At 37.4% G+C, this 27,412-nt stretch overlaps 1 protein-coding gene across 2 annotated transcripts; it reads left to right on the top strand.

The window, feature by feature from the left end:
* Positions 1 to 190: 190 nt before the first annotated feature.
* LOC126037631 (protein adenylyltransferase SelO-like) lies at positions 191 to 27,190 on the top strand. Of its 2 annotated transcripts, XM_049798098.1 has the most exons (19): positions 191 to 679; positions 1,955 to 2,073; positions 2,319 to 2,447; positions 3,202 to 3,266; positions 3,370 to 3,426; positions 3,526 to 3,624; positions 8,201 to 8,268; positions 8,984 to 9,071; positions 10,865 to 10,934; positions 11,568 to 11,640; positions 12,372 to 12,455; positions 14,613 to 14,742; positions 15,407 to 15,451; positions 15,539 to 15,620; positions 15,710 to 15,802; positions 18,807 to 18,886; positions 19,764 to 19,807; positions 26,083 to 26,162; positions 26,495 to 27,190. In XM_049798098.1, the coding sequence occupies exons 1-19, from the start codon at positions 463 to 465 to the stop codon at positions 26,615 to 26,617; spliced, it is 1,746 nt and encodes a 581-aa protein (XP_049654055.1). In that variant the 5' UTR covers positions 191 to 462; the 3' UTR covers positions 26,618 to 27,190. The 2 variants fall into 2 exon arrangements, with proteins under 2 accessions (XP_049654055.1, XP_049654056.1); XM_049798099.1 differs by lacking the exon at positions 12,372 to 12,455.
* Positions 27,191 to 27,412: the final 222 nt, after the last annotated feature.

Raw genomic sequence — 27,412 nt, 5'->3', positions numbered from 1 at the left:
CTCCGGCGGGGGTGCCGGGAGGACATCCGAGCAGGCGGGGGGGTGCCCTCCCTTCCTCTCGCCGCTCCTCGCCTCGCCTCCGGCCGCTCCGTCGGGGCGCCGAGCGCGGCTGAGGGCCGGGCGGGAGAGCGGCGCCGCCTGGCAGGGCCCGGCGCGACCCGACCCCCGCGCCCGGCTGTGGGACGGGGCTTGGGCCGCCGCCCTGCACCGGGGATCCGGCTCTGCCGGCCCGCCCGGCGGGCGTGTGGGGGCGGCCCGCCCGGCCCCGGCCCCGGCCCCGGCCCCGGCCCGGTCAACGCAGGGCTTCGGCGGCAGCCGCTCTGCCCCTCCCGCTCGGAGACGGCGCCCGCTCTCCCCTGAAACGCCTGTGAAGAGATGAGAGAGGAGGGCCTCTTTTTTTGAGGGGAGGGAGGCTTCAAGCCGGTTCCTCGCGTGCCTTGGTGAAGGGGAGCTTTGGGGGACATGTGGTGGCCGCCCTGGCTGGCCGCCTGGCTGGCGTGGGCCGCCGGGGCCGAGGCCGAGGCTGGGGCCGGCCGCCCGGCCCCGCTGTGCGGCTCCGGCGGGCTCTGCCGGGCTCCTCTCGGCCCGAACGCCTCGCACCCCGCCCCGGGCCACTGCCCGCGGCAGCGGGGGGCGGCTGAGCTCTGCGCCTGGCCCCTCTCCTCCGAAAGCCTCCTAGGTACGCCCCGCTCTGCCCCGGTGCTGGTGTACGTGCAGCCCGCTCTGCCCCGGTGCTTCTGCTTGGTGGGTTGTAGCAGCTACGAAAGCGATAACTAAGTGAAGACCTTATATACGCAGTCAAATACGTAACTACTTTTAACACTAAAACTAGATTGGCCATGGGGAGGTGGGGGTTTTTTCCTTCTTTTTTATTGTATTAGCAGTTTATTGTAATGGAGAGACGTGCGAGTCCCCGTTAGGTGTTAATGCAAAATTGATAAACTGAAACCTGATTTGAAATACACAAAGCGGTATAGCTCTCGGGCATACAGATTTACCTGTAATAATGAAGACAATTTATATGATAACATTACAGAAATAATTTCTTTGGGTGATGCAGTTACTTGTGAGCATTAAGAAATAATAACCGGTGATAAATCATGTGGCAGCTGGCTATAACAGGATTTGTCATTAGAGGTATTGAGAAACATGGCTAACAGCAAGTCTCCAGAGATGCTAACTGACTTACAATTTTTACAAAACAGTGACTGTGAGGTACTGGGATTTTAGAATTAACGCAGAATCATAAGATTGTTGCAAGCAAAACTCCATAAAGATGTTAAGCCACACAGTATCAGTCCAGAGTTATAAAACAATGTTTGTCCTCTGTTAACTATGGTTCAGGGCACGGAGTAGGTCTGAAGGAAGAATGAAGCACATCTTTTGAGTATGTGTGTTATGCTACAGCAAGAACTACATCTTCTGACCCTTTTGTTCGCTGTTTACATTACTCGGAGAAGGCTTCAAGCTGGTTTCTTAGGTTACGTGGTGATGACTGCTGCATATGGACTGTATACCGCAGTTAACTGGTGCACAGTGACTTAATCTGTTGCCCTACATCATTCAGCTGTGGGGGTAGCTGAACTTTTCTGTCTCATGCAAATATCTTTTAGAGTTGTATATAATTGAGTGCAATAAAAAAACTGCCCTGAGACTGTTCTAATCACAGTTACTTGAATCTATGCTTAAATATTATTTAGATCTTAAAACTAGCATGCCCTGCCAGTTTTTTTAACTGTAGAATTCAATCCTTCTTTTAAAAAATCCCCAACAGAATAATATCCTGAAATTATTTGACCTTGCTTTTTTCATGCAGCCTTAAAATACATTGTGGTAAAGAGTTGGGTTTTAATTGTTTCTGAAGTATTTTGATTGGATTTAAGAGGAAAGGTATTAAGAATAATATGATTAATGGGGGTTTTTTAAATATTTCTTGTCTGTTTCATGTTTACAGATGCTTTTCCAGTTGATGCGACCCAGGAAAATTATGTCCGTAATGTGAGAAACTGCATTTTTTCAGTTGTCTATCCTACACCTTTTAAATCTAGAGTTCGTCTTGTAGCTGTTTCAAAGGTTGGCTATTATTTTTTTGTTCCTCTCTAATTAGTGGAGATTGTTAATATGTGTACTAAATATATTTTAATATTCATATGCTACTTATTGTGAAAACATCTTATCAATATATACTTTAAACAAATAGAATACTTAAAACATATTGTGAGATGTCTTTTAATAATGAAATCTGTAGAGAAAACACATTCATTACCCCTGAAAATTTGATCATATTCAAGTACCATCTGTTTTGCTTTCTTCTCCAGGAAGTTCTTGAAAATATTTTGGATCTTGATATATCTGTCAAAGGAACATCGGATTTTCTTCAGTTCGTCAGTGGTGGGAAAGTGATATTGGGGTCTGTTCCACTGGCCCATAGGTACGGGGGTCATCAGGTAACTATGGCACTCATTCTTCCAGTTGGAATTATGTAGGTCTTTTCCTGTGAATTGTACCTTGATAATTCCTGTAAGTAAATGAGTATATCCCTCTAAGTATATGAAATCTTACAAACATTTTGGTTGCAAATTTGTTCTTCATGAGGGACTGCAGATGGAAGAGAACTATAATATGCTTTCACAGTACCGTGTCTAATTTTTCTGCTTCTGTTTATGCCAGAAGCAAATTATCTTTTTAACTTCTGTTAGCTGCAGAGTCTGCTTAGCACCCCTGCAGCCTGATGAGCTCTGATTCATGCTAGCTATTATCCGTTCAGAGGAGTGAAGAAGGACAGAGCTTCACTGCAATACCATGATTACTGTGAGTTAGGTTTCATTGAAAAGGGTAAGATTATTCATGGAAAAAGAATGGTAGAACTTGATTTGTAATTTCCAATTAAAAAAAAATTACAAGCCATGTCACTTTAAAGGCTTATTATACAAAAAAGACAGGGCTGTAGCTGTACGTTGTAGCTGGAAGATAGAGAAAAAAAATGGGGATTACTGGCATTATTCTTTTTCTGTGGTTTTCTGATTCATTATTGGTGTGAGTGTGGAAATACAGCTTCAGGCATCAATATGTTAATGACTACCTGAGCAAATGTGTTATTATATTGTGTAGATCACAGAGAACCTACATGTAATTTGTACTGTTTCAAGTATAACTGCTATAAATGATGGAAGAAAATAACTTGATTTTCATTTTTGTCAGTTTGGTAGCTGGGCAGGTCAGCTGGGTGATGGAAGAGCCCACTTGATCGGAGTATATACAAACAGGTGTGACATTTTCTTAAGTGACCGATTCAACTCTGTATTCTATTTAGCTGATTCATGCATAGCCCAAGGCGTACTGTTAGAAATGCTAATGGTATTTTTGCAGGCATGGTGAGAGGTGGGAACTACAGTTAAAAGGATCAGGAAAGACCCCATACTCCAGGTAAGTTGCAGTTAATCTATATACACCAAAACTGGATGTTTTCCATCTGAAATTTGCTTTGATTTTATGACCTATGTCTTATTTCTCTGTTCTCCATAGGAATGGTGATGGAAGAGCTGTGCTTCGCTCTTCTGTGCGAGAATTTTTGTGTAGTGAGGCCATGCACTATCTTGGAATTCCTACAAGCAGGGCTGCTAGGTATTTTTCTTTTCTTTTTCCCAGCATCCTAATTTAGAGGTAATTTTGTGCCTGAGTTTCACTGAGCATCAATAAAGTGGGACAGTTTGTTTCCAAGAGGATAAATCTTTCTTTTCATATGTATGCAATCAGAACAAAATATATGCCTCCAGTTTCATAGATTTTTGGATAAAACTTTCCGGTAATAACAAACTCCAGCAGTTAATCCATTCACTTCTGTCTTTGGTATGTTATGTACTACTTTGGTTAAATACGATATTGTGCACTGTGTGTGTCTTGCGGTGAACAGCTGTTGTTCACTGGTGAGACTGTCTTAACTGAATTACCTTAGTTTGACATCTGGTTCATTTTGTAAAGAAAGTAAAAAGTGGAAGTTAGATTGAGTGATTATATCTGACACTAACTCCCCTCTCCAGCTTTTATGATACTGCAATGAAGAGTTTCCACTCTTAAAAAGAATAATAATTGTTCTCCCCCTTGTTGCTTACCAAAAGACTTGCAAAAACAGCAAGGCTAGATTCCTGCCCTGTAAATAATAATAATACCTTTAGTGTATGTGGGTAATCAATGAGTCTCTTAATACATTTTACATGGTTAATAAGTGAGTCTTTTATTACACACAAGTTAAGCATTTGGATGAATATTTTTAGAATCAGGCTAAGTAGGAAAATGTTGAAAGTGGCTATTTCTGTATTGTCATAGTCACCTAGTTGCAATTTTTAAGGTTGGTAGGAAAAATTGTCAGTCAAATGAATAGATGTTAATATTGGAGGTAGTACTGAATGCAGGTAATTGCTCTCAGTTCCTTATTTGTGCAAACACCCCTTGAGCAGAGAGGGAGATTTCATAAAAAAGTAATGTAAAACTAATTCTGTTTGAACCAAAGACGACTAATAAATACATTCACTCATTTGGATGTTTTTCTCAGAATTAAGTAAACTGAATTTTTCGGATGATTGTGTTTAAAATGTCACGTTCATTTTGTGTTCCAAGTAGTCTCATGTCTGTACTGCATCATTTCAGGCTTTAAAGAAAGTAAATGTTCTGCAGAAAAAGCCTGTACTCAGCTGCCACGTGACTAGGTGTCTGTATTTGCAAAAAGTCTGCAAATCTCTCTAGCATTAATTCTAACACATTTGCTCTGTTGAAGTGCAGTGTTTGTAAATGACATTTTTGATGGTTTATTCACTGACTTCACCTTGAAACCCTTTGCCGTTGGTTGTTAATGCAAAACTTTAAATCTGTCTGAATATCAGCAGGAAAGCATCTGGCAAGGTTATAGCCTTTCTTTGCCGTCATCTCAACAAATTGTTCATTGCAAAACCAATATGAAATTACTCCTTAACTGAGCACAAATTCTGTTGAGTACACAGTTTGCTTTAGTTCTTTGCTGGCAAATTGGTTAAATGCCTGGCTCTCTTAATTGCTGTACAAGCTCTCCAGACTGTTCGCAAGACTTCATTTGGAAAAAAACCCAGCTGATATCCGTATTTTTCCCAATGGGGAGCTGTTGTACTGAGGCTGGTGGGATGCACTTACAGAGGTCTTGTGAAGTCTTGGCAGAACTGTGGGAAAAAGCCTTACAGCTAATCCCAGAACACCCAGCAGGTTGGTTTGCTCTATTAATTTTAAGTACTGTGTTCCCAATGGGGTGCTACAGTTTATGACTGTACTGCCAGATAAAGAACACTTCTTCATAGGATACAATTTTAGTCACATACTGGGACTACCAGTGAGCAGTGTTATGCATTAGGTCAAAAGGCTGAGCCAATATGCATGGTTTTCAGGGTGGCCCTTACTTGCACAGGGCTTGATGTTCATGCAAAACAGCAAGCAGAGGATTTGGGATTGTGAAGTCCAGCCCTTAAGCTAGAACCAGGAGTAGGGAGGGATATAATCCGTGTGTCCTTCTGTGAGTGCTGTTCCAGCTTCTCTGATTTAAGAGCAATTTCAGTGTTCCATTTCCCGTGGTTGAGTGTACATCTGGTCTCCTGCCGTCTTCTCTCAAGTCATGGTATGGTTACCAGCTATAGGGACCAGTTGAAAACTATTTTTCTAGTGGGAATGTACGTATCTTTATGTGGCTGTTCAGCTATCTGGCCAGCTCTTAAGTGTTGCACATCCATTAACTTGTCTTAATAACTAACCAAATGTTGATGCCCCTGTGGATTTTTTTGTCAGTAATAAGAGAAGTGCTGGTATTCTGCAGGAATTTTGCAGAGAGCCTGCTAAGAGTTACATAGTCAAAAAAACCCAACCCTTCTGGCAGAGGTCTGTTCAAAACAGTAAAATTTAATAGCATTATTATTCTGACTCCTGTCCCCTAGTGCTCTGATGCACACAATATTTTGTTTGTGTCTGGGGTTCATTCCCTGTTTTTGAAAATTTTTGTTTTCTTGAAGGATTAAGATTTTCTTCTTTCATCTCATTTATGTCAGCACTTTTTGTACTTAATCCTACACACTTAATAATTGCTTATGATTGTTTCCAAAAGAGGGTTTTTTTAACAAAATTTCCTAATGTTGCTTGCATCGCTACAGCTCCACTAACAGGAGCAGATTGATTTCTAGATACTTTTTTCCTCCTTCTGGAAGAGTTCACTGCCTGTTCTTTGCAGTTAATGGAGAACATTGTTTGGATAGCTATTGGATACCTTCAAAAATATTGAATATAATAATAATAATTTAGTTTCAAAGCCACAGTTACTGTTGCAAGCAACTGCACTGTGCAAGAATTCAGAAACATCATTCATTTTCATGATTTTTTGTATATATTTATGTTTATATGCATACCCCACATTTTTTGTTCAGCTAAATTATTTCTAAAATTCTGATGCTGAAGTATATAAAACCAGATTCTAGCGTACTCTTAAAATTTAACACTTGGGAGTTTTTTTAACTCTGTGACTGTCTTCAGTCATATTTATGAATGGAATATTAGGTTTTCCTCTTGTCCTTTTCTGTGTACCTCCAGGGAAAGTTTGGTTCTGTCTTCTGTGCAGTCTTCAACTACCTAATAGACAGATAGCAGCTGTAAGTAGCTGCATTAAATTTCAGATGGCATGCCACCCAACTATTATGAATAATGGAATCATGGAATAGTTTGGGTTGGAAGGCACCTTTAAAGGTCATCTAGTCCAAACCCCCTGCAGTGAGCAGGGACATCTTCAACTAGATCAGGTTGCTCAGAGGTCCAACCTGACCTTGAACGTTCCCAGGGATGGGGCATCTACCACCTCTCTGGGCAACCTGTGCCAGTGTTTCACCACCCTCATTGTAAAAAGTTTCTTCCTTATACCTAGTCTAAATCTACCCTCTTTTGGTTTAAAAACATTACCCCTTGTCCTGTCGCAACAGGCCCTGCTAAAAAGTCGGTCGCCATCTGTCTCATGAGCCCCCTTTAAGTACTGAAAGGCTGAATAAGGTCTCCCCAGATCCTTCTCTTTTCCAGGCTGAACAACCCCAACTCTCTCAGCCTTGCCTCATAGGAGAGGTGTTCCATCCCTGTGATCGTTTTTATGGCCCTCCTCCTGCTCCAACAGGTTCATGTCTCACCTAAATAGAAGAATGTTTTCCAGTTGCCAGCAAGGAAAGATAAAGAAGAATTATACAAAATCAGCTTTTTTTTCCTGCTGCTAGACTCTTGAACAGGAAGGCTTCTGTGCCTATTGAGGGGACAACACCTCTTTCAGAAGACAGCATGAAGCATTACTTCTGCTGGATTGTCAGTGTAATCCCAGTTGCTTGGGAGAGAAAACTTGCTCCACATTAACCTTAGGGCAATATGATGCCCTTGCATAGTTTGTGAGGATTGATTCCATTTTATTTTTCGTGATATAACAGAAAATACAGTGAAATTACATATTTTATTTTGTAAAATGAATGTAAGCTGTGAAATATTTTAGAGCAAGCAAAGTTGTTCCAAGCACTCACAAATCTCAATATTTGGATAAACATGAACATTTATAGGGTGTGCAGAATTTTAAGGCAAATGAAAGGAAGAGATTGTTTTTAAAAATCCAAGTAGCAGTGAAGAAGAAAGGGATAATTATAATGTATCATCAAAATTATGCCTTTTTTGTATTACTCTTTGAAGAGTTCCTGATTGCTAAGGGTCCCAGATCTGTCCCTGAAATTCCTGAGACAACAGTTTCAGCCCATGTAAAGGGCAACCTCCATCTGATGCAACAATTTGGTTTCTAATTTCTCTGTCCTTCTAAATTCACTGTTGTCCTCGGGGAAATTGTGACTTATTTAATGTTACCATCACACTAATCAATCGCTGAGGTTCCAAGTGAATGCCGTACTTTTTCTGAATGCAACCCCCTCCCCAAGAACAGTGTAAGTAAGTAATGGAAATTGGACAGCATTGTATAAATACATAATAAATGTATCATGCTAATGAAGCTTGGTAAGCCTTGCCTTACTGTTTGCCTGTGCCATTTGTAAATACAAAGCTATGCCAGCAAAAAGGTCTTTCTTTTTATGAAAGAAATAAAGTTATGTAAAATATGACTTGATCTTCATTGTAAATTATTTTTCCTGAGATAACTTTTTAATGTTCTTGTTTGTTACAGCATAGTTGTAAGTGATGATGATGTGTGGAGAGACCAGTTTTACAATGGAAATATTAAGAAAGAAAGAGGTAATGAAGACATTTCAAAATAATCTGTTGCAACACTATAACTTAATTCTCCATTACAAAAATGAATTTTAATGTGATAAATGTGTAATAAAAAGTACTATATAGGCTTCATTTCATTTATTAAGATATAAAACCTCTCCTGAGAAAATCAGTCTGAAATATATCTTAGTTAAAGAATTGAAGTCCTATGAACAGGTCTGCTATGATTGTGGCGTATGTGTTGTAGGGGTGTAATTTTTATTTTCACTTGCCATTACAAAAATGATACCGAAAACTAGGGAAACTTTCCATTGTACTGACAGCAATACTAGGATGGTGGGAACGCTAGTGTGGCTGTCCCATTGCTACCTCATCGGTACCTGCTCTGGAAAAGAGTGGGATGGCACAGCATGGGGAAAAAATCTATTTATGTTGGTTCTTTCTTTGTTGGTAGCATTAGCATCTCTGGAGTAATTCTAGTATTAATGCAGTACTGGGATTTTGCCTGTGTTTGCTGGTATAGCAAATTAAGCTTTATCATTAAAATGTATGTGTAGTAAAGTAATATTAGACATACTCATCTGTTATATGTTGAGCATACTTACACAAATACCAGTTTAACTATGCATATGTAAATTTTGCATCTATAGAAACAACACATGATGGCTTTTACTATAGAACTGTTTTATTTTGCTGATACTTTGTTTACATTTAAACACATGTGTCTATATTTAAGGTGCAATAGTGCTACGTCTTGCCAAATCGTGGTTTCGTATAGGATCCTTAGAAATCTTAGCTCACTCTGGGGAACTGGACTTACAAAGGTTTGAATTTAATCTTCATAGTAACAATAATAGTTTTCTTAACAATTGAATATATATTAGAATGCATATATACAGTTGGAATGTATACATAAATTATTTAGAAAAGAAGATTGCATAATTTAGAAAGATAACCTGCTGTTCTTATACAAGCATACAAAAGACTCATAGGGGTAAAACCCCCTAGATATTTTTGAAGGCCTGGATCAGGCCTGGCCTGAAGTAGTTCTAGTAACTAAGCACTAGGGAGGAGTTGTTTGTTTTGGAAAGATTTGTAAATTTGAAGTATAAGTTCCTACATTTCTCATAGTTGTCTGTGAAGCTTTATTAACAGAAATATGAAATAAATCACTAGCATAAGTATGTTGTATAAAGTGTGCTCTCCAGAAACATGCAGAACCAGAGAAGTATACTAGGTAATAAATTATTGCACAGTTTTAAGCCTTTTAGCAATACTAATTTGTGTGTCAAGCAGTTAGCATGACAAACTTTTAGGTCTGCTGCAAATATTTAAAAGTTGGTCATTTCACCTCAGGAGCAATCGAAATTCTTCTGGGGTGCTTAAAAACAAGCAAGAGCTCATAGCAGCAGTTATACAATGTAGTAACTGATAATTCAATTTCCTGCATCACTCTACACTGTCTTTCTTTCCTTTTTTTTTTTTTTTTGAAATCTCACAGCAGATTTTAGTTGTAAAAATGAAAGATTGAATTAAGGAACTGATTTTAAGTTTTGCTTTGGGTTTTTTTGATTGAAGTGTTTATGACCTGTTGGATTTAAGGAGCATGTAAAGATCACTTGTACTCATGCAACACAGACAACTCCTTCCTGCCTGTTTTGGAGGGGGCCTCAGAAAGAGTGGCCAAGAGCAGGCCAAGGCTGGTGTGACTTGTCTGTGCTTCCTCCTCAGAGAAGGTCCTCCTGGAAGAGCATGTCCTGGAGCAACCAGCTAAAATTCAGAGGCAATAGGTTGGACACCCTTCTAAAGGTCAGGTTGCTCTGATAAAATCATCACAGTTTGAGGACAGTTCAGTGATTTGCTCTAATAACCTGATTAGAAGGTAAAATCTAGATATTTGTGTGCATAGCCGAACAACCATTGCCCAGGTCCAACCCTTGCCCAGGCTGCCTACCTCAGGTACAAATGGTGCTTACAGCTTCCTGTGCCAGTGGTCCTGGCTGGCTCTGACCACAAGAGAGTCCTACAGGGAGCTCCTAAATGTACTACGTGCCAGCTGCTCCACTTTGAAGCTTTAGATCTGCAAAGATCTGCATCTGACAGGCACTGCAATTTTTAATGCATGTGTCCCAATTTCCTGAGCCTGTCTTGTAGGACTATGCAGCACTGTTTTGGGAATGGCCAGTTACTATGGCAAGTGATGCTACTTCATAAGAATTCAGCCATAAAATTTTCTTTGTGAGAATTCTGATGTAGAATTATTCCTTGTAATCATATAAGGGTTTTTTGGATATGCAAACTTTTTTTTTCCCTAAAAACTTAATATTACTGCATGTGAAACCAGATCCTGGTGTGCTCTAGAAGTTTAACACGTGGGAAAAATTCTAAATCTACCAGGCAGTCTCCACTCATATTTATGACTGGAACCTTAGGTTTTATCTCTAAGCATTTGGAAGGGCTTAACCCAAGACTCACTGAAATAAATAGATTGAGTTTTCTAGTAACTGTTTGCAGCAAGCTGTAGATCAGCATTTAGCTGTTTGAAAACAATAATTTTGTATGATCAGTTCTAAAAGTACAATTTTTATTTAAAGAATTTTGCCTCTCTTTATTACAGAAGATTGCTAGACTTTATCATCCAGGAACATTTTCCATCAATAGCCATGAATGATTCAAATAGATATCTGGTAAGTCTTTTTTAAAAATTGTTTTTATTTTCCACAGGCATGTGAACAAAAATTATACAAAGCTTTTCAAAGTTTCAAGTTTTAAAAGTTTTTACAATTTGAAGTAAGCTTCCAGGTTTTATTAGTGAAAGTTTGTTAATTCTCTTCAGTAAAAACCTGCTGCTTGAAGTTTTTTTCCTCAAAGACAAGTAAGAGCATTCTTCACCACTTTTCATTATGGAAATGTTTATTGGGAAGCTTCCATTTTCTGTTATTTTTTGTTCTCTTACTGCTCAGATTTTAAGTTAGCAGTGGTCATAAAGTGATGAATTATGCTTTTTCTAGTATAAATGTAGTATATATAGTATATACTAGTATATACACTAGTATATATAGTGTCTTTGTTTCTGTTTTGGACTTTTTAATTTCTTTTAGGGCATCTGGATGTACTTATTTAACTATAGTCTTTGCTGGATAAGGTTATTGTGCAGTCACATCATTCAGAATGTGAATGAAAAGTCCTGACAGACAGAGATATAAATTTAAAATAGAATGTATGACATTTTTCTAAAATTAATCAAATGTTTATGTTATTTATTGTATTCAATATTTTTGATTCAGAGGGCTTGAAGTAAAAGATGTATTTGATTTTAGGAATTTTTCTCTACAGTCGTATCAGAGACTGCAAATCTGATTGCATTGTGGATGTCTGTGGGGTTTGCACATGGTAAGCTGCAGTAGATGGCATTGGCTTTACAGGAGTGACTTTTTATAGTCATGCTGCTTTTATTTGTCACTTTGTTCTTCAGTTCTTCTGTTGTCTTGGCCTACAGTATCTGTTATGCATTAATATACAAGTTTTTTCGTAGCAGAGTTAGGAGCACTTTCTGATCTTTCAAAGCATGACTGTATCTGACAGAAGCAAGAATATGGGAGCAAGAATTCTCAGAATTGAAATAGTCTGATGTATGAAGACCATGTACTGATGTCTTATATAAGTTTAAGTGCTCTGAATTTGATGCATCTACATAAACATCTGGCCTTTTATAGTATATAGGATACAGTGCTGTCCACCTTTGTTTCAGATTTATATTATGAAAAATAAAATAGTATTCTCTTGCTAATACAGCACCCAGTCAACTTGCAAGGAAGCAGCTAATGACCAATTTGCAAGATGCTCTTTCAATACTGTGTAGCACTGAAAAGAAAAGGAAACGGTGCCACCTAGGTATAGAGACCAGACGCAAGATAATGTAGCGAACAGCTTCTTATTTTCATACTTAAAATGCATGCCAGGTCAAGAGTAAGAGAGACAAGTTTATTTTCCAGAGTCTGATTTCTGAAAGGTAACTGCTCCAAAGTTCTCTAGATTCAGTGGATCTATTTCACATAAAATATTCTAGAGGCTGCAGGGTTCAGGTGGAATTTTAACTTTTGCCTCTCCTCGTTTAATTGTAGGTGTGTGCAATACAGATAACTTCAGTTTATTATCCATAACGATAGATTATGGTCCATTTGGATTTATGGAGTCCTACGATCCAAGTGAGTGTAGCACCTGTTTTTAAATATAGTTTTTTTTACTTAAAAGAAATTCTTTATATTAATTTATATAGTTTCCATGTGCATGAAAACTCCTAACATTATTAGCAGAAAAACCCCAAGCATTTGTATCGTTTGAAGAGTTTTAGGGAAAAAAATTATATCAGAGGTCAGTTTTATGATACACTATGCAGTTTGCATTTCAAGTGCTAAAAGTCGTGTTAATAAAATACTACTATTAAACTCATTTTCAGGAGAATGTTTCCAGTTGAACTTCATCACTTGAATAGATGCTACAACAGAAACCTAGAAAACTAAAAATTGCATATTGCTCTAAGCAGCCAAAAGTAAAAGTGTTATACAGTAACTTTGCATGCATCGTGCTCTAGCTTTATAGTCACAGCAGCTAATCCTATGTTGGAAGAAAACAAATCAAACCTACCTAGTCATGGCAACCTTTCTCTGAAAGTATGAACTCAGTCAGTCTGGGATTGATAGATACAGGTTCAGTATGTACATAAATGCATATTATTAGATTATTGTTTAGAGGTTGCATCTGAGTAAGCTTCAGAACCAGCAGTGGTTATCATCTTGTTTGTTTTCTGCAGCCTCAAATTCAGGAAATCACATGAGAATAAATGTCATATTGTTTCTATTGCACTGAAAAAACAGCGCTTTTCTGGTTTTAGATCTTTCTCTATATGGTGGGTTGGTTGACCCCAGCCAGCGATTAAGCACCCACCAGCCACTCATTCACTGCCCCCTGCTGCTTGTTGCGGGAGAGAATGGGAAAAGCAAAGATGAGAAAAAGCTCATGGGTCAAGATAAAGATGGTTGAATAAGTGAAGGGTAAAAAAAAGGGGCGGAGGCAACCAACAAGCAATGCAAAGGTAATCACTCTCCACCTTCCACCACCAGACACACCAACAAGCAATGCAAAGGCAATCACTCACCACCTTCCACCACCAGACACACCAACAAGCAATGCAAAGGCTATCACTCACCACCTTCCACCACCAGACTGATGCCTAGTCAGTCCCCAAGCAGCAACTGCCTTGGAAAAACTAACCTCAGTTTTCATTGCTGAGCATGACATTATATGGTCTGGGATATCCCTTTGGTCAGCTGGGGTCAGCTGTCCCAGCTGTGTCCCCTCCCAGCCCCTTGCCCACCCCAGCCTAACTTGCTGGGGTTGCAGAGTGCGAACAGAGACCTCGATGCTGTGCAAGCACTGCTCAGCAATAGCTAAAATATCGGTGTGTTATGAACACTGTTTTAGTCACAAGTCTAAAACACAGCGCCATACCAGCTGCTATGAAGAAAATGAACTCCATCCCAGCCAGAGCCCATACACCCTAGAACCAGATGAAATGCTTTAGAGTTAAAATTCAGATTTGAACCAACCACCAGATCTGACAGGTGTGTCACAGGTCTCCTCCTTAATGCTTCATTTGTTATTAATGTCCTCTGAGGACTCAGGCAATGCTGTGCATTGATCAGCTTATCTGCATTTGTTCTGTGCAAGGGGTTCATACTGCATCTATTCAGAGACTGGTGCATAGATTTTACTTCTGGATACCTGTAACTTGCATAGCAGATATTTACTATCTCCCAGATAATGGGTTTGCTTACTGGAACATGTTAGTCCTAATTTTTATGTGAATGCAAAAATCTTGCTTGTACAACTGAAACAAATCTTGCTTAGGTGACATTTATTTAAATACATGTTTATACATGTTACTTTTCCAAAAATACTTGTAAATCCCGAGTCTGGTTGTACAGTTGTTTGCTTAGTCTGTGTGCTACATAGTAGCACTGTATGTAGTAAAAACATTGAATAAGACATTGTTTTTAGTGTAAAAATGGTCTTTTGCTGTTTAAACATCTGAATTTATTTTGTATCTTCAAGTAGGAAAATGTCACTTGTGACACATGGGAACTTGTCTGTGAAGGATGTGCTCCTTAGATTTGCAAATAGTAGAACTTGAGTTAAATCACTGTAAATAAGTATCCTTGTGATCTGATTTTAAATATTTAGTGGCTTTAGGGCTTTTATTAGTTTGCTGTGTAAGTATAAAAATGAATGCACTACAATATTTTAACATTGATTGTTTATTGTAATTACTCTGTTGTGGAAAAGTAATGTTTTGTTTGAAACAGATTTTGTTCCAAACACATCTGATGATGAAAGGAGGTATAAAATAGGAAACCAGGCAAATGTTGGGCTGTTTAATCTGAGCAAGCTGTTACAAGCTCTAAAACCTTTATTGGATCCCAGGCAAAAGCAGCTGTAAGTAATCCTTAAAATATCTTAATGCTTAAAAGAACTAGTGAGATGGGAGACTATCTAATCACCATATGCATAGGAAAGAAAGAGATTAGCTTTTAAGATCTTTTTTTCTAAGTGGAAATTGATTCTGAATTAATTATTGGTCAGAATAAGGTTGGAGGGAGGGGAGAAAGGTTTTCATTGGTCATAAATAATAGCAAAATATGACTGGAAGGTGGTCCTAGATGTTGTGTGGTCCATTCTCCTTTCACTAAGGTAGGACCTTTGCCTGTAGTTTTCTATTCTAAGTTTGTCTAGCTTGTTCTTTAAGATGCTTACTTATGAAGACCATACATCCTCCTGAAGTCATGAGGTAGTATTTTAATACCCTATTGTAAAGATTCCTAATATGAATCTTCTTTTGTGCTGTTTAAACACATGACTTTTTCCTTAGTATGAAAAGGAAGAACACTGTATTTTTCTTCTTTGCAGCAGCTATTTATCTGCTTGAAGCCTGTTAAAATGATTTCCCTCAGTCTTTTCTCCACTACAGATCCTACTTGATTCAGAATATCAATGTTTGTGAGATATCAGACAGAAGATCTCATTGTTTAGTGTACAGTGGGATTGTGCCCACAGTAGTATTGTAGTTCCATAGAATTTGATATTTCTTTTGTTTTTGCAGAGCTTCCCAGATTTTGGAGGGATATGGTGAGCGCTATTACATCCGGTATGCAGTTCCAGAGCTCAAACCTTGTAGTCACAATACTATAAATTATGTTATGTGACAATTTCCTTACTTTGTTACTATCTTCAGTTTCACAGAGCTATTCAAAACAAAATTGGGTCTTCTTGGGGAGAATGAGGATGATAACTATTTGATTGCTTTCCTCCTAAAAGTAAGTTTGCTTTGCTAATTTTGTTGGCAAACATCTGGACTGATAGCCCATAGTTTAAAAACTTTGATAGAAATATCTTTTTTCACTAGCTTATGGAAGATACAAAGGCTGATTTTACAATGACATTTCAACAGCTCAGTGAAATTACTGAAGACCAGTTAAAGGAGCTCCATATTCCTGAGGTATTAATTAATACAAGCACCCGATTTTAGGAATACTTAATATAAAATGAGTAAATCAGGACATAACCCTGGTGTAATAGAGAATGTCTCAAGCCATGATCTGCCTGGGAAATGTGTCATTGTAGCATTATTAAGGGACCAGGAGACTAATGTATCTGTGTCATGCTACCACCCTATGTTAAGCCTATGTCTAGTAACGAAGGATACATTAACAAAGAGGGCTAATGAAAGATACATTAATGTAGCATGCTGAAGTAAAATTTCCAGCCTCTGGTACAGGTCTAATATGAGTAGTCATAAATATTGATACACAGGTGAGAATGTGATTTTCTTCACATTTAAGATGAAGGTCTGGTAGAAAGAATTTTCCTTCCTTCTGCCCCCTCTTTTTTTTTTTTTTTTTTTTTTTTTGCTTAAGAATACCTTCTGATAGTATTCCATAAGACACAAATGAAGTTGGACAGGGCTCATAAGGAAAATTTCAACCTTGGGTTGATCAAACTATTCTTAACTTGGGTTTACCAGGTGACCTAAATATCTGCTCTTGGGCTCATCAGCTTGACCAGTATCTAATGACAAGTGAGATCCCATCTCATCATAAACTCTTGCTAGAATTTCAGCCCATAGTGGCCTCTGCGCTTCCTTGGGCACATGATCAGTTCTAAATGTAGCTTAAAGCACTGGAATACATTTTGTCATTGTGTCCTGCTCGGCTTGCTATCCCATCCTGTGTTGCTGCTAACAGCCTGAAGTTATTCTTCAGGACCAAGTCTAATCATAAGAGATGAGAGTATTAAAAGAGATAAACTTCTTACCTGGATATAGTGCAATCTTTAGAAGTTGAAATATGGCTGAAATGTTTGAACTGGAGTGAGATGCTAGGCAAATCATAATTAGATAAAAATGTAGAGGGGAAATTCTGAAAAGAAAATTCATAAGTACCTGATCTGGAAAGGAAAAAAGGAAGCCTTTTTGCAAGAGCCAAAAGGAGTTGGGTTTTTTTGTTTTGGTTTTTTTTTTTTTTGATACAGTGCCTTTTCCATGTGAGGAATATTGTTCACTTTGCCTGGGAAACTTCACTGCCTTTCCATAACTTCTGATTTACTTCTCTTTGTCTTTGAATCTAATTTAAAATGAGAGCAGGTGGACTTAGGAGGTTGTTTTAGGCAGCAGAATGACTGTGTGTAAAGCATAGAATGAAAATGAGCACTTACTGTTTCTTTTTCCAGTTGTGTCCTAGATAATTAAGTTATTTTGACCAAATTCTTTGTTTTTCCTTATTTTCTTAAGAGGTCTAACCTGACTTTTTCTATGAGCTTAAAGCCATTAATAGTTTAAAAGTTGAGATTTTCTAGTGGTAAGCAACAAAAATACAAAGAGCTGTAGCTGTGGAATTAAACTTTTGTACAGGTGAGGTGGTAAGAGGATGGGTGTGTTTGTAAGAGAAGGTATTTTTGTCATAGAATACAAGGGATTTTTCCATTTCTTAGTGGCCTACATGCGATAGGAAGAACAGAAACCACCCTCATGTAGTATGGAGCCACACGCAGGCTCCTTAAGTAGTGGCATTTATTACAACTCCATCTCCCCTTCTTTGAAGGTGCAGACTGAGGAACTAACAATCATGGTGTAGTTGTGACTCTACTACTACATTGAGGGTCATTTGCAGCCTTCAGTTGGTAGTAGCTGACCTTTTCTTTTTTCACACAATGAAATGATTTAGCCCACAAGTTGTGAGTCCCAAAACTGATGTGGTAAAGCGGGTACAATTTTATGCTGGTAAAAAGTTTGATTTTTTTAAAGATTTTTTTTTTTATATTGAAGTAATTTCACCTGCTGTTTATTCACACACTAATACTTTGTCAATAGCAAAGTAAGTTTTCATATTGGTTTGTAGATCACTTACAGGTTTTTTTCAGCTGCAAAGCAAAATTGACCTTAAAATGCCAGAACCCTTTGGCAACACTACAGGAGTGCTTACATTTAGCACTAACTAGAAACATTCTGAAATTCCTCCTAAAGCACCCGAACCCTGCATGTCTTTGAACAAATGCTTAATTTTCACATTCTCCTGTTATCTACCTGCCCAACCCTCAGCTCTTAGTCACTTCTGTAATTTTAACTCATTTTTATACTCAAATGTGGTTTTCATTATACTTTTTGACTGCCATTCCTTTAAAAAAACACAGATGTGATCAGAACTTTGTTTTGTTCTTGCTTTTAATTTCCCTTACTTAACTTTTGCCCATTTTTTTCTTGTGTATCTGCTGTTTACCTGCTTTTATCTGTGTTCATTTCTTTCTAACCTGTTCTTTCTCTGAAGTTCATTTTTTTTGTCTGTGAGCTTTGGCTGCTTTCAACTGAGCAATATGAAGCAATTGTTAGGTCGGTGTAGTCAGCTAGGGAAGCCTAGTTTGTGGTTGTTGTTCAGCACTGGAGGCGGTAACCCCAAGCTCTGGTTCCCCTCTATTTGCCCTTTCCAAGTTCTGTCTCCTCTCCCTTCTACCTCTCCTACTATCTCTATTCTTCTCCTCAATCTTCCTCTATTCCTGTAGCCTTAAGTTTCCCTTTTTCTCCAGACCGTATCTTTCTTTATCAATATATTTCCCTTATTCCACAATTTTTTGGGGAAAAAAAAAAAGTCTCTACAAATAGATCTGGTCCGCGTACAAAACTCAGAAGAGAGTAAAACCTGTAGTTGTGTAGCCTAAAAAATAAAAGAGGTCAGACAATAAGCCAAGGAAAAATAGGGGTGAAGTGTTGGAGGTGTTTAGATAGAATTTGCCATAACAGCGATAGATTAATATGGATGTATCGTGCTAGCAAAAAGAAATAATTTACAGGCAGAGGAAAAGATATTAGTAGAATTTTTTGGGAGAAAATTCCTTGAAGGGTCATGATACATTTCCCTCGTATCCTTTTAATATTAATTTGCTTACTTTGGTTTTTGCTTAACAGGAGCAAAATTCCGACTACCTGCCATTAACTGTTTCTTTTTCTTTAGGAGTTCTGGGCTCTGCAGGATCTGGGTAAACACAAGTTATTTTCAGAATGGGTTACTATGTACCTCTTAAGATTAAATAGGTAAGTCTGATGCAGTTTCAAGTGTAAAAATAACACAAAGGGTGTATTTGCCAGAAGCAGGCAACTTTAATCTGCAGTGATTTTCCATAATCTTTAGTGGCTCTGGTAAACTGGCCCAAACATGGTTTCATATTCTTTTTTTATCATTAGGGTTCTAGGTAGTGCTAGATTCCATAATAATTACTATTGTAGTTCTGTTTTAACACACAGGTATATAAAAATGACATGGGAGGAGTGGTCTGTGTTTGTTGTTTTTCATTGAGCAACCGATCAGATTTCTTTTGTTAATAATTTTTGTTAAAATACCACTACTACAGATTGAGTCCAAGAACCTGAAAGTCAGGCTTTGCAAATACATAGGAATGAATAGTGTTCCATTACAGGTAATACATATATTTTTTTACTATGTAATAATATGGCTTTAGGATGACAGGGGGTGGAAGCTGAACAATAGTGAATACACAGACAGTGTTTGGAAACCGCTGGTGTTGCATAGATAGGGACATGCATGTTAGAATTTCCAACCAGTTCTTTTGTCTTAAATCAATAAAGAATGTAACATGTTTCTCAGTCATGTATGGTATGCATGGCTGATAGTAGTGGAAAGAAGTACATATCAGGTACTTGGAAATTTTAGTTGGTAAATACAATTCTTAGGAAAAAATCAATACAAGATACAAAACCTACAAGAAAGTATGCATTTTTTTCCAAGTCTAATAGTTCTTAGAGATTCAGACCTGCTTCCACTGAACACAAAACCAGAACACTTAATAATTTTAATGAAAGTCAAATAAAATATTTCTAAAAATAAATAAGTATAACCCTCTTTAGCTAAAGCACTTTCTTTTTCTTCTTTTGATTTGTTTTCCATGTATAGTAACAAGGGTGATTCAGACACCAAGAGAAGAACAAGAATGACAAGTGAGTAAAACAATACAAAAGAATTCCTATGCTTGGAGATGGCAGTTATCTATTTACATAGGTTTCTTCAGTGTTAGTTATTTTCCTTTAAAGAAGAACTAAAATGTATTGTTTTTCTGAAGATGTTACCGAAATCCAGAATAAAACTCCTTAACACTAATGTGAAGTTAAGAAGCAGGCATTTCGTTTATTGCAGCACTGGGAATGTGGGGGATCGCTCCTCCAAAGGCGTGTCCAACTTAGTATCAAAATCCATCAGTTTTTATAGACTTTTTCTGTCAGGTCATTGTTACATAAGCTCTTTACATAAAAATGCATACTGTGCTCGCTCTTAAATTTAACCTTTATAATGATTGGTCCTTTGATTATATAACCTTATCAGTATTCTTATTTAAAAACAATCATTGGTCAATTTCACTTAGCTCTGCTGATTGGAATCTTCGATACTCAAATCAAGATGGGAAGGGTAAGGGGTTTCCAAGTAGCATAACTGGTGTCCATGACAGTTTCCTTAGTTTCTTGAAACAAAACATAGAAAAACCAGTAACTTCCTGGTGAGGTTTCCATGGTTAGCTATTTCAAACTTCAGCAATATTAAGGTTCCTATAGTCACACATTAACACAGTTCCTAAAGTTTCTATGGCTACATTTCAAACTTAGCAATCCTATACGGTATGCTTCACAATTTTACTTCTTAATCAAACCTAACTCTTCTATGTGATTAAATTTTGATTTCTTTATCAGAATATTTGCAACAAAGAGGAGAAACTCTCTCATTACACTCCTGCAAATCTGGTAATACTATACATTCACAGTGGCTATCTCTGGTTTCACCCCATCACGTGATTAGAATCTAGCCACATGTGTATGGCTAGACTTGTGAATATATATGTACTTTTTATATAAGCTAAATGATCAAGATTTTCCTTGGCTACAATGAGGTGCTCTTCCTCCTTAGGTATCCTCCCTTTTCCCTCCTTAAAAAAATAAATAAGTCCTTAATTCAGTTGTCCACATTTATGAATTAATTGGTCTGACCCAAACACCTTCTGTTGTGAATATAGTCATAGTCTTACCAGCTGACCGAGGCCTGAGTGTGAAATCATGGAAATGCATCACAACTATTAGTCCAAGTTGCTCTTCTCTAGATTCTGCTGGTTTTGAAGGATAGAGCACACGTCTGTTCATATTTTGGGTGATTGAAATCACAAGTGGTGACGACATCATGAAGGCGGCTTTTCCTACCGGTATCCACAAAGGCTGCTCTGACCTGTGTCATACTGTATGTGAATATAGACACGGAAGCAATCCAACTCCGCTGTCCAGCTATGGTCTATTCCATATCAGTCCTCATTTACCTACTTGCTTATTTTTCTTTCCCTTATTTGTTGTTTAACATTTTGAATTTATTTTTTCTTTTATTTTTTTTTTTAAACCCCTTTTTTTTACAATTTCTGTTTGGGGGCTTGTTCTATGCTTTGGTGCTTGTGGACTTGATTAAATTTTTTTCCTTTTGATTTCCTTTAAGAACTTAATAATTACTGGCCCATGGGGACATGGTTGTCGTCATGTCTCAAGTGGGGCTTCACCTTACTGTCTTGAAATTGTGGATGTGCGCTGGCTGCTCCCCAAGTTGTAACTCTTCATTGCAAAGTAGGGTGCTCCCTGAAAGGGCCCCTAGGATTTTATTTCCTTTGTGAGGGGTGCCCTTCCTCTTCTGCTGTATCTGCTTTTCCTGAGTGCAAGCAACATCTTTTCTTTGATCTGTACTTCCTTCCTTTAGCAGTTTGTGAATGTGTCAGTTTGCATTGCTAAGAAGAACATTTTTCTTCTCCAGTGATGAACCCTTGATAACATCAGGAAGATTCTGGTAGGCATCCTGTACTAGCTCAATGGACTAAGATTTGTCTGAGTGTTCAAATATGTCCAAAACCTTTCTACATGTTATAAAGAATTCAGGTTTCTGAAAGGCCCCCACTTATTTTATTTCCGCATCTGGAGAAAAAACTCCTTACTTCTGAAAGGACTGTCTAGTCCTGAAAGGAAGGTAATTTAATTCTCCGAGTTATTCTAAATACAAAATGGTTTTGGTTTTGGTTTTTTTTAATGAGCAACTGAAAATCTCTGGACAAAAGGGAGTGAAGGAAATGGAGGATCTGATCAAATTCTGCATGAGGTATTACATGCTTCAGTGTTAAGCTGCTTTGCAGGGTGTTTTATTCTAATTTCTAATGCAGATGGCTGTACTCTTTTGTTAGATATTGATTGGCCACTTTCTTTAAAAACTTTAATTGATTTAGTAGGAAGATGGCAGGAGATAGACCGAGTTTCAGTAATAAGACAGTAAAAACTACAATAGGGCACAAAGAATCATCACCTGGACCTTCAAGTTTGCATCCGCATTTTCCAACCAAGGCTCCGTCCATTTTTAAGAACACTTCTTACAATTTTACATGCATTTTTAGAAAGTTGATATGAAAACAGTTACCAAGAAGAAAGATTTGGTTTATTATTTATATTTTGGTAGGGCGAAGAAGTTTCAACTGTGGGACTCTGAGGCTCTTAGTTCAACTACTGTTTTGAGGTTTTGAGCTCCCCTGTTTTCCTCAGCTAAAATTTAATGCTGAAAACTGTCTAAACACACTTCTTATTTTTCTGGTTTTTGAATCTGCTTTTAGAGAAGATTATGACATTTCTGAGTTTTTATTCCAAATCAGAAAGGATCTCAGTTTGATGATCTTCTGCAAAGCAGCATTGTGGTTTTCTACACATATCTCAGAGGATCATGAAGTACAGGAGAGAGACAAAACAGGGAAAAGGTCTTGCCTCCAGGACTACACTTGTGCTGGTGGTCTCAGTTTTCATAGCAGTCCAAAACTTGATATGCAAAGATTCATAGTTAAGTTAGTTTTCTTCCATATAACTGGTCATCACAATATATTCATACAGCAGAGCCACCAGATACTCCTAACAGACTACTGATATTAATTTGTTATTGTTTCATTTAAAATTTCATTTTCCTTTTAAAATAAACAAACTTTGTTATATTTTTGCCAGCTTCTCCATATTACACTGTGACTGAAGTTTCTTACAGAGTTTTTTTGTTGTTCTCTTTTACATTTAAATAGATCTCTTGGATGCCCCTTGTCATCTCTTGAAAGTTTTAAGTATTTGCTTTTAACAGCTGTCCCTTGTCCCTTGTCAACTGCAGCACAAATCGGGCTCAACTCAGTCAGCAATGCATTTTTACCCAGCATTTCAGTTAGACAAAACTGTCAGGGCTCTCTAGATTTTTATATGGGTTGGTAAGTCTCACTAGATTTCTTATTGCTGTCTTTAGTTGACTGACCTTGAATATATTGCCATTATCACCTCATTATTCATGGCCTTTCCCTCATCATTAGTAAGTCTAGTAAAATATCTCATGTCCCAAAGTACATTACCTTGAAGCATTTCAAGTTGATCAGTTATTCGTTCTGTTTATTTTTTTCTCTCTTCATTTAGTTTTTAGTCGTTTGTAGCACTTTATCTTGTACTGCTTAAACATAGTTCCTTAGGAGTTGATCAAAAAGTTTTGACAATTCAAATGCCCATACAAGTCTATCATTGTATTTCTTTATAAAAGAAACATGTAAAAAAAAAATGTAGACCAGATTATGAAATGCTCGTAAGGGCACAAAATTTCTTCTGCTTTGTCCTTTTCTTATCTGGCTTGTCTTATTCTCTCATAATTATCTTGTCACTTGTGTTAATTACAGATATTTTTAATGTCACTGTGAAACTTGTCAATTTGCAGTTGTTAAGAATATATTTCTGGGACAAATATTCTCCTGCTAATATGAGTCATGGTTTTAATGTGAATTACCTTTTTTTGTACGAGTCATATGTTAACTTCTCCACAATTTAAATTTTCTTTTTATATTGTTATCACACTTTACTATTGAAAATCCATTTACTAGATGAAGTAAAATACTTGGCCAGAGCAAACTGCCAAGTGGGAAAACCACTATTTTTTTAGCAGTTCGGGCAGGGTGTTGTTATGACTATGTAGAGGTTATCAGGGTTCCAAATAGCCAGTTGTATTTATTGGCCTTTGTTTAGCATATGTAAGCACATACAGAACAGTGGTACTGTGAAAAAGAAGAATGTCTGTATATGGAGGGATTGCATCTCAGTCTTCGTTCTCATGGAAGTCAGCACCTGGACATTGTGCTGGAAAGTTTTCTATTACCTGGGCAGCTTTTATAAAGGAGGGAGTGGCAGTGCCATCTGAGATGCTTCTGGTTTCAGCCTGTGTTCTGATTTTGTAAGAGAGCTTCACCTTCTCTTTCCTGGCAGGAACGAGTGATCAGAATTCAGCACTTACAGCATAGAGTGATTGGGTTTTTTTGTCCTTTACTTCTAAATAACATAAAGACGCTTTGTGCAATGCTGCTGTATGTCAAAGCTTGTGGTTTAAAATGGCTATCATTCAGTTCCAAACATAAAAGAATTTAATTGTATTGTGATATGTAAAATAATCATGCAAGTATTGTTTCACTGATTACGTAGCTTCAGCAAATTCTAGTTTGTTAGCTGGTTAAATTATGCTTTTTAGAAGCAATGCTTTTTACAGAGAAGTCTGTTTACTGTGCTAGGCAATAATTCTGTATAGGGAGCTCTTAAATATGAATAAAGTCCTGCAATTGTCTGTCTGACCACAGAACTTTAGGAGGATCCAGTCATAGCTTTTCTCAAAGATATCAGTTGTCTTGGTAGTCAGCTAGGATAAGCAAGCTATGTTTGCAAGCTGAAGAAGCAGTACAAGGAGATGCAAGAACAGGGTGAATTGGGAAATGGAATAAATTAAGTTTAATGCTTTTATCCAAAATATTGTCTCCGATCATCCTTCTCCTAATATAATTTATTATTTGTAAATAAAGTAACATCATAACTAATTGATTAGAGGAATTGAGTAGAGGGGAAATTTGGGATGGTGATTTTGATGAATACTCTGCTTTCTCTAATATCCTCTTTCAAATATGCTATAAGAATATTCTATAAAGCTACATGGGTTTTTTTGAAAGAAATATGTTATATAAAATATGAGCTTTGAACTAAAATTTATTCATATAAAACCTACTGGGACATCAATGGAAAGGGAAGGAACAGATGAAGTTTGTGTATGTCCATAAATTGCAGACTTTTGGGTTTAAGTCCATGGCTGATAATGCCTCTGGTATCACTGATTAATCTCTTCAGGTAATAATCAGCTACTGAATTTGGGAAAATATGCAGACCAATGTCAAATTAAGATTTAAAATGTAGGCTTGAAATGTTTGTTACAGTTACTCTCTAACATTGTTTTGATCATTAATGAAAGGGGAAACTTTCTGAAGCAGAATCCTAGGTTTTAATTGCAGAGCAAAAGTAAGGGTTGTGTTGATGTTATCTGCTAAAAAATTGATAATAAAAGCCATGTGTGCTTGTGAGAATTGTCCTTGACATACGGATTGACAAAACTCCTTTCATGAGTTGTTAGTTGCTGTCCTGTAGGATACAGCCTGGGTTACTAATTCAGCAGTTTCATTTTCAGTGTCCCTATAATCTCCCTACCACTAATTAGACACAATCAGCCTGGAACATCCCAGAGAAGCAGTGCAGCTGTCACAGGTGTTTCCAAGAAGATACAGCAGACAGTTGTGGAAAAAACTGTGGACCTCCCTCCTCCCAGGAAACTAAAAGGAATTACAAAGTTGAAAAAGTAGCTTCTAAAAAATACAGCTGAAATCCAACATTAAAGGCTTTTATGGCCAAACTTTTGATATATGATATAGAAGAAGGAATATCTAAGTACATATACTTCAGTGAATATCTCAAGAATTCCTTTTTTCATTAAATAATATAATACACATTTTTATGATCTCCAGGAATGTACTGAACAACATTGAAATACACTTTCTAACAATGTGGCAGGAACCTAGGTCATGGTAAACTAATCACATTTGAAAAGTCTGCTGGTGTTCATAACAGGAAATACTTTGTGTATCAATATGATGTTCTATACTATTCTAATTTTTGTTTGGCACTTCAGCATTACTGATTGTGCAAGTTTAAAAAAATTCTTTTAGCAGCTTATAAAAATAAATAGATTAATTCCTTTTCCTTTTTATGCATTTTTTTTCTTGGTCTGCAAATTAAACCTCCTTGAAGATTTCAATGACACATTTCAATGACTCTTCTGCTTTTGTTGAATATATCTAACTGAATTTAACACTATTTACTTTTGGTTTCAGCTGTTAATCCTAGATACATACTTAGGAACTGGATGGCAGAATCAGCAGTGCAAAAAGCTAATTTGAATGATTTCTCAGAGGTAAAATTGTTTCTTTCTTTCTTGACGTATTTATTAATAATTGGCATAATTGGCAAAACTTAATGCAAATGGCATTTGCACTTTGAACCTATCTTACACTTTGACCAACATTGTACTATCTACTACCAATTACCATTAAAAATATTTTTAAAACTATTAATAGTATTAATTATAAATAGTAGTGACTATATTAATAGTAGTACTAATAATAGTAAGCAACTCATGGAATAGTTTCTGGAGCCAGGAGGGTGCATAATGTGAAGTGGCAGAGACTTTTCTTGTTTGCAGGAAAACATTTTGTATAAAAACTTACCCATTTTAATTGCTTCCAGGTTCAACTCCTACAGCAGATTTTACAACATCCCTTCCAGAGACAGCAGGCTGCAGAGAAAGCAGGCTACTCCCTGCGCCCCCCAGCTTGGGCCAAGGATCTTAAAGTAAGCTGTTCATCCTGAGAGAAATTTGAACGAGCGAGAAAAATTATCAGGGTCAAAGCTCAGGCCTTCAAATAGGATTAATGGATCAAGCCACAGGAACTTCTCTCCCTCATACTTTGTGGACTGGAATCTGCTACTCTGCTAGGCAAGACAAGGTCTTAACCAACTTATAAAGTCTAAAGATTAAAGAAATGGACCACTATGTATGCTTGCATCAGCATGTTATATTGGCATTTATAACTCTGCCCTTCATATTGAGCTGTGCATTAATTTCAGTCTCAATATTTAAGTTCTGCCAAACTGTCGCACTTAATCTCTCAGAATTCATGGCTGATCAGGTGGGTCTCAATAACTTAATGGTTGGTCAATTTAAAATCCATCTAAGTTAGTTTTAATCATATAGTATGTTGATGAATGTTCTCCTTGCTGTTACACACTGTTAAAATATAACTGTATTCTGAAGACATAAATGTTATTAAGTCTTTTGCAGAGTTGGAACAGAGGATTGTCTTACACTTAGACCTTGCCACCTTTTCTCTTTTTGACCTTGTTTTGTCCCATTAAACTGCCAACAAAGATTTAAAGGAAATTCAATTAAATAGTGAGCAAAGATGTCTGTTTTTGGAGTGACTTGCCCAAAAATAAATTTTGGCGTCTTTGCTGGTGTCAGGTGCCTCTCAAGCCTGGTCCACTGCTCTTTGAAAGTGTATCTTTTGATAGTAGCAGAAAGATTGTTGGTGCATGGATATAATGCCTAAGGAAATTTTCAATGGTTGGACATGGAAAAAGACTTTCTTGGAGGATCTCACCACA

Source organism: Accipiter gentilis, chromosome 4 (assembly GCF_929443795.1).
Source record: "Accipiter gentilis chromosome 4, bAccGen1.1, whole genome shotgun sequence".
NCBI lineage: Eukaryota > Metazoa > Chordata > Aves > Accipitriformes > Accipitridae > Astur > Astur gentilis.
Note: the sequence above shows the minus strand (reverse complement) of the source record. Positions and strands in the feature narration are given on the sequence as shown.

Excerpts from the sequence above, each read along its gene's own strand:
- LOC126037631 (XM_049798098.1), top strand. The coding sequence starts at position 463 with ATGTGGTGGCCGCCCTGGCTGGCCGCCTGGCTGGCGTGGGCCGCCGGG. Across the intron at positions 9,072-10,864 it reads GGGGAACTGGACTTACAAAG|AAGATTGCTAGACTTTATCA; the intron begins GTTTGAATTTAA and ends TCTTTATTACAG. Across the intron at positions 14,743-15,406 it reads GATCCCAGGCAAAAGCAGCT|AGCTTCCCAGATTTTGGAGG; the intron begins GTAAGTAATCCT and ends TTGTTTTTGCAG.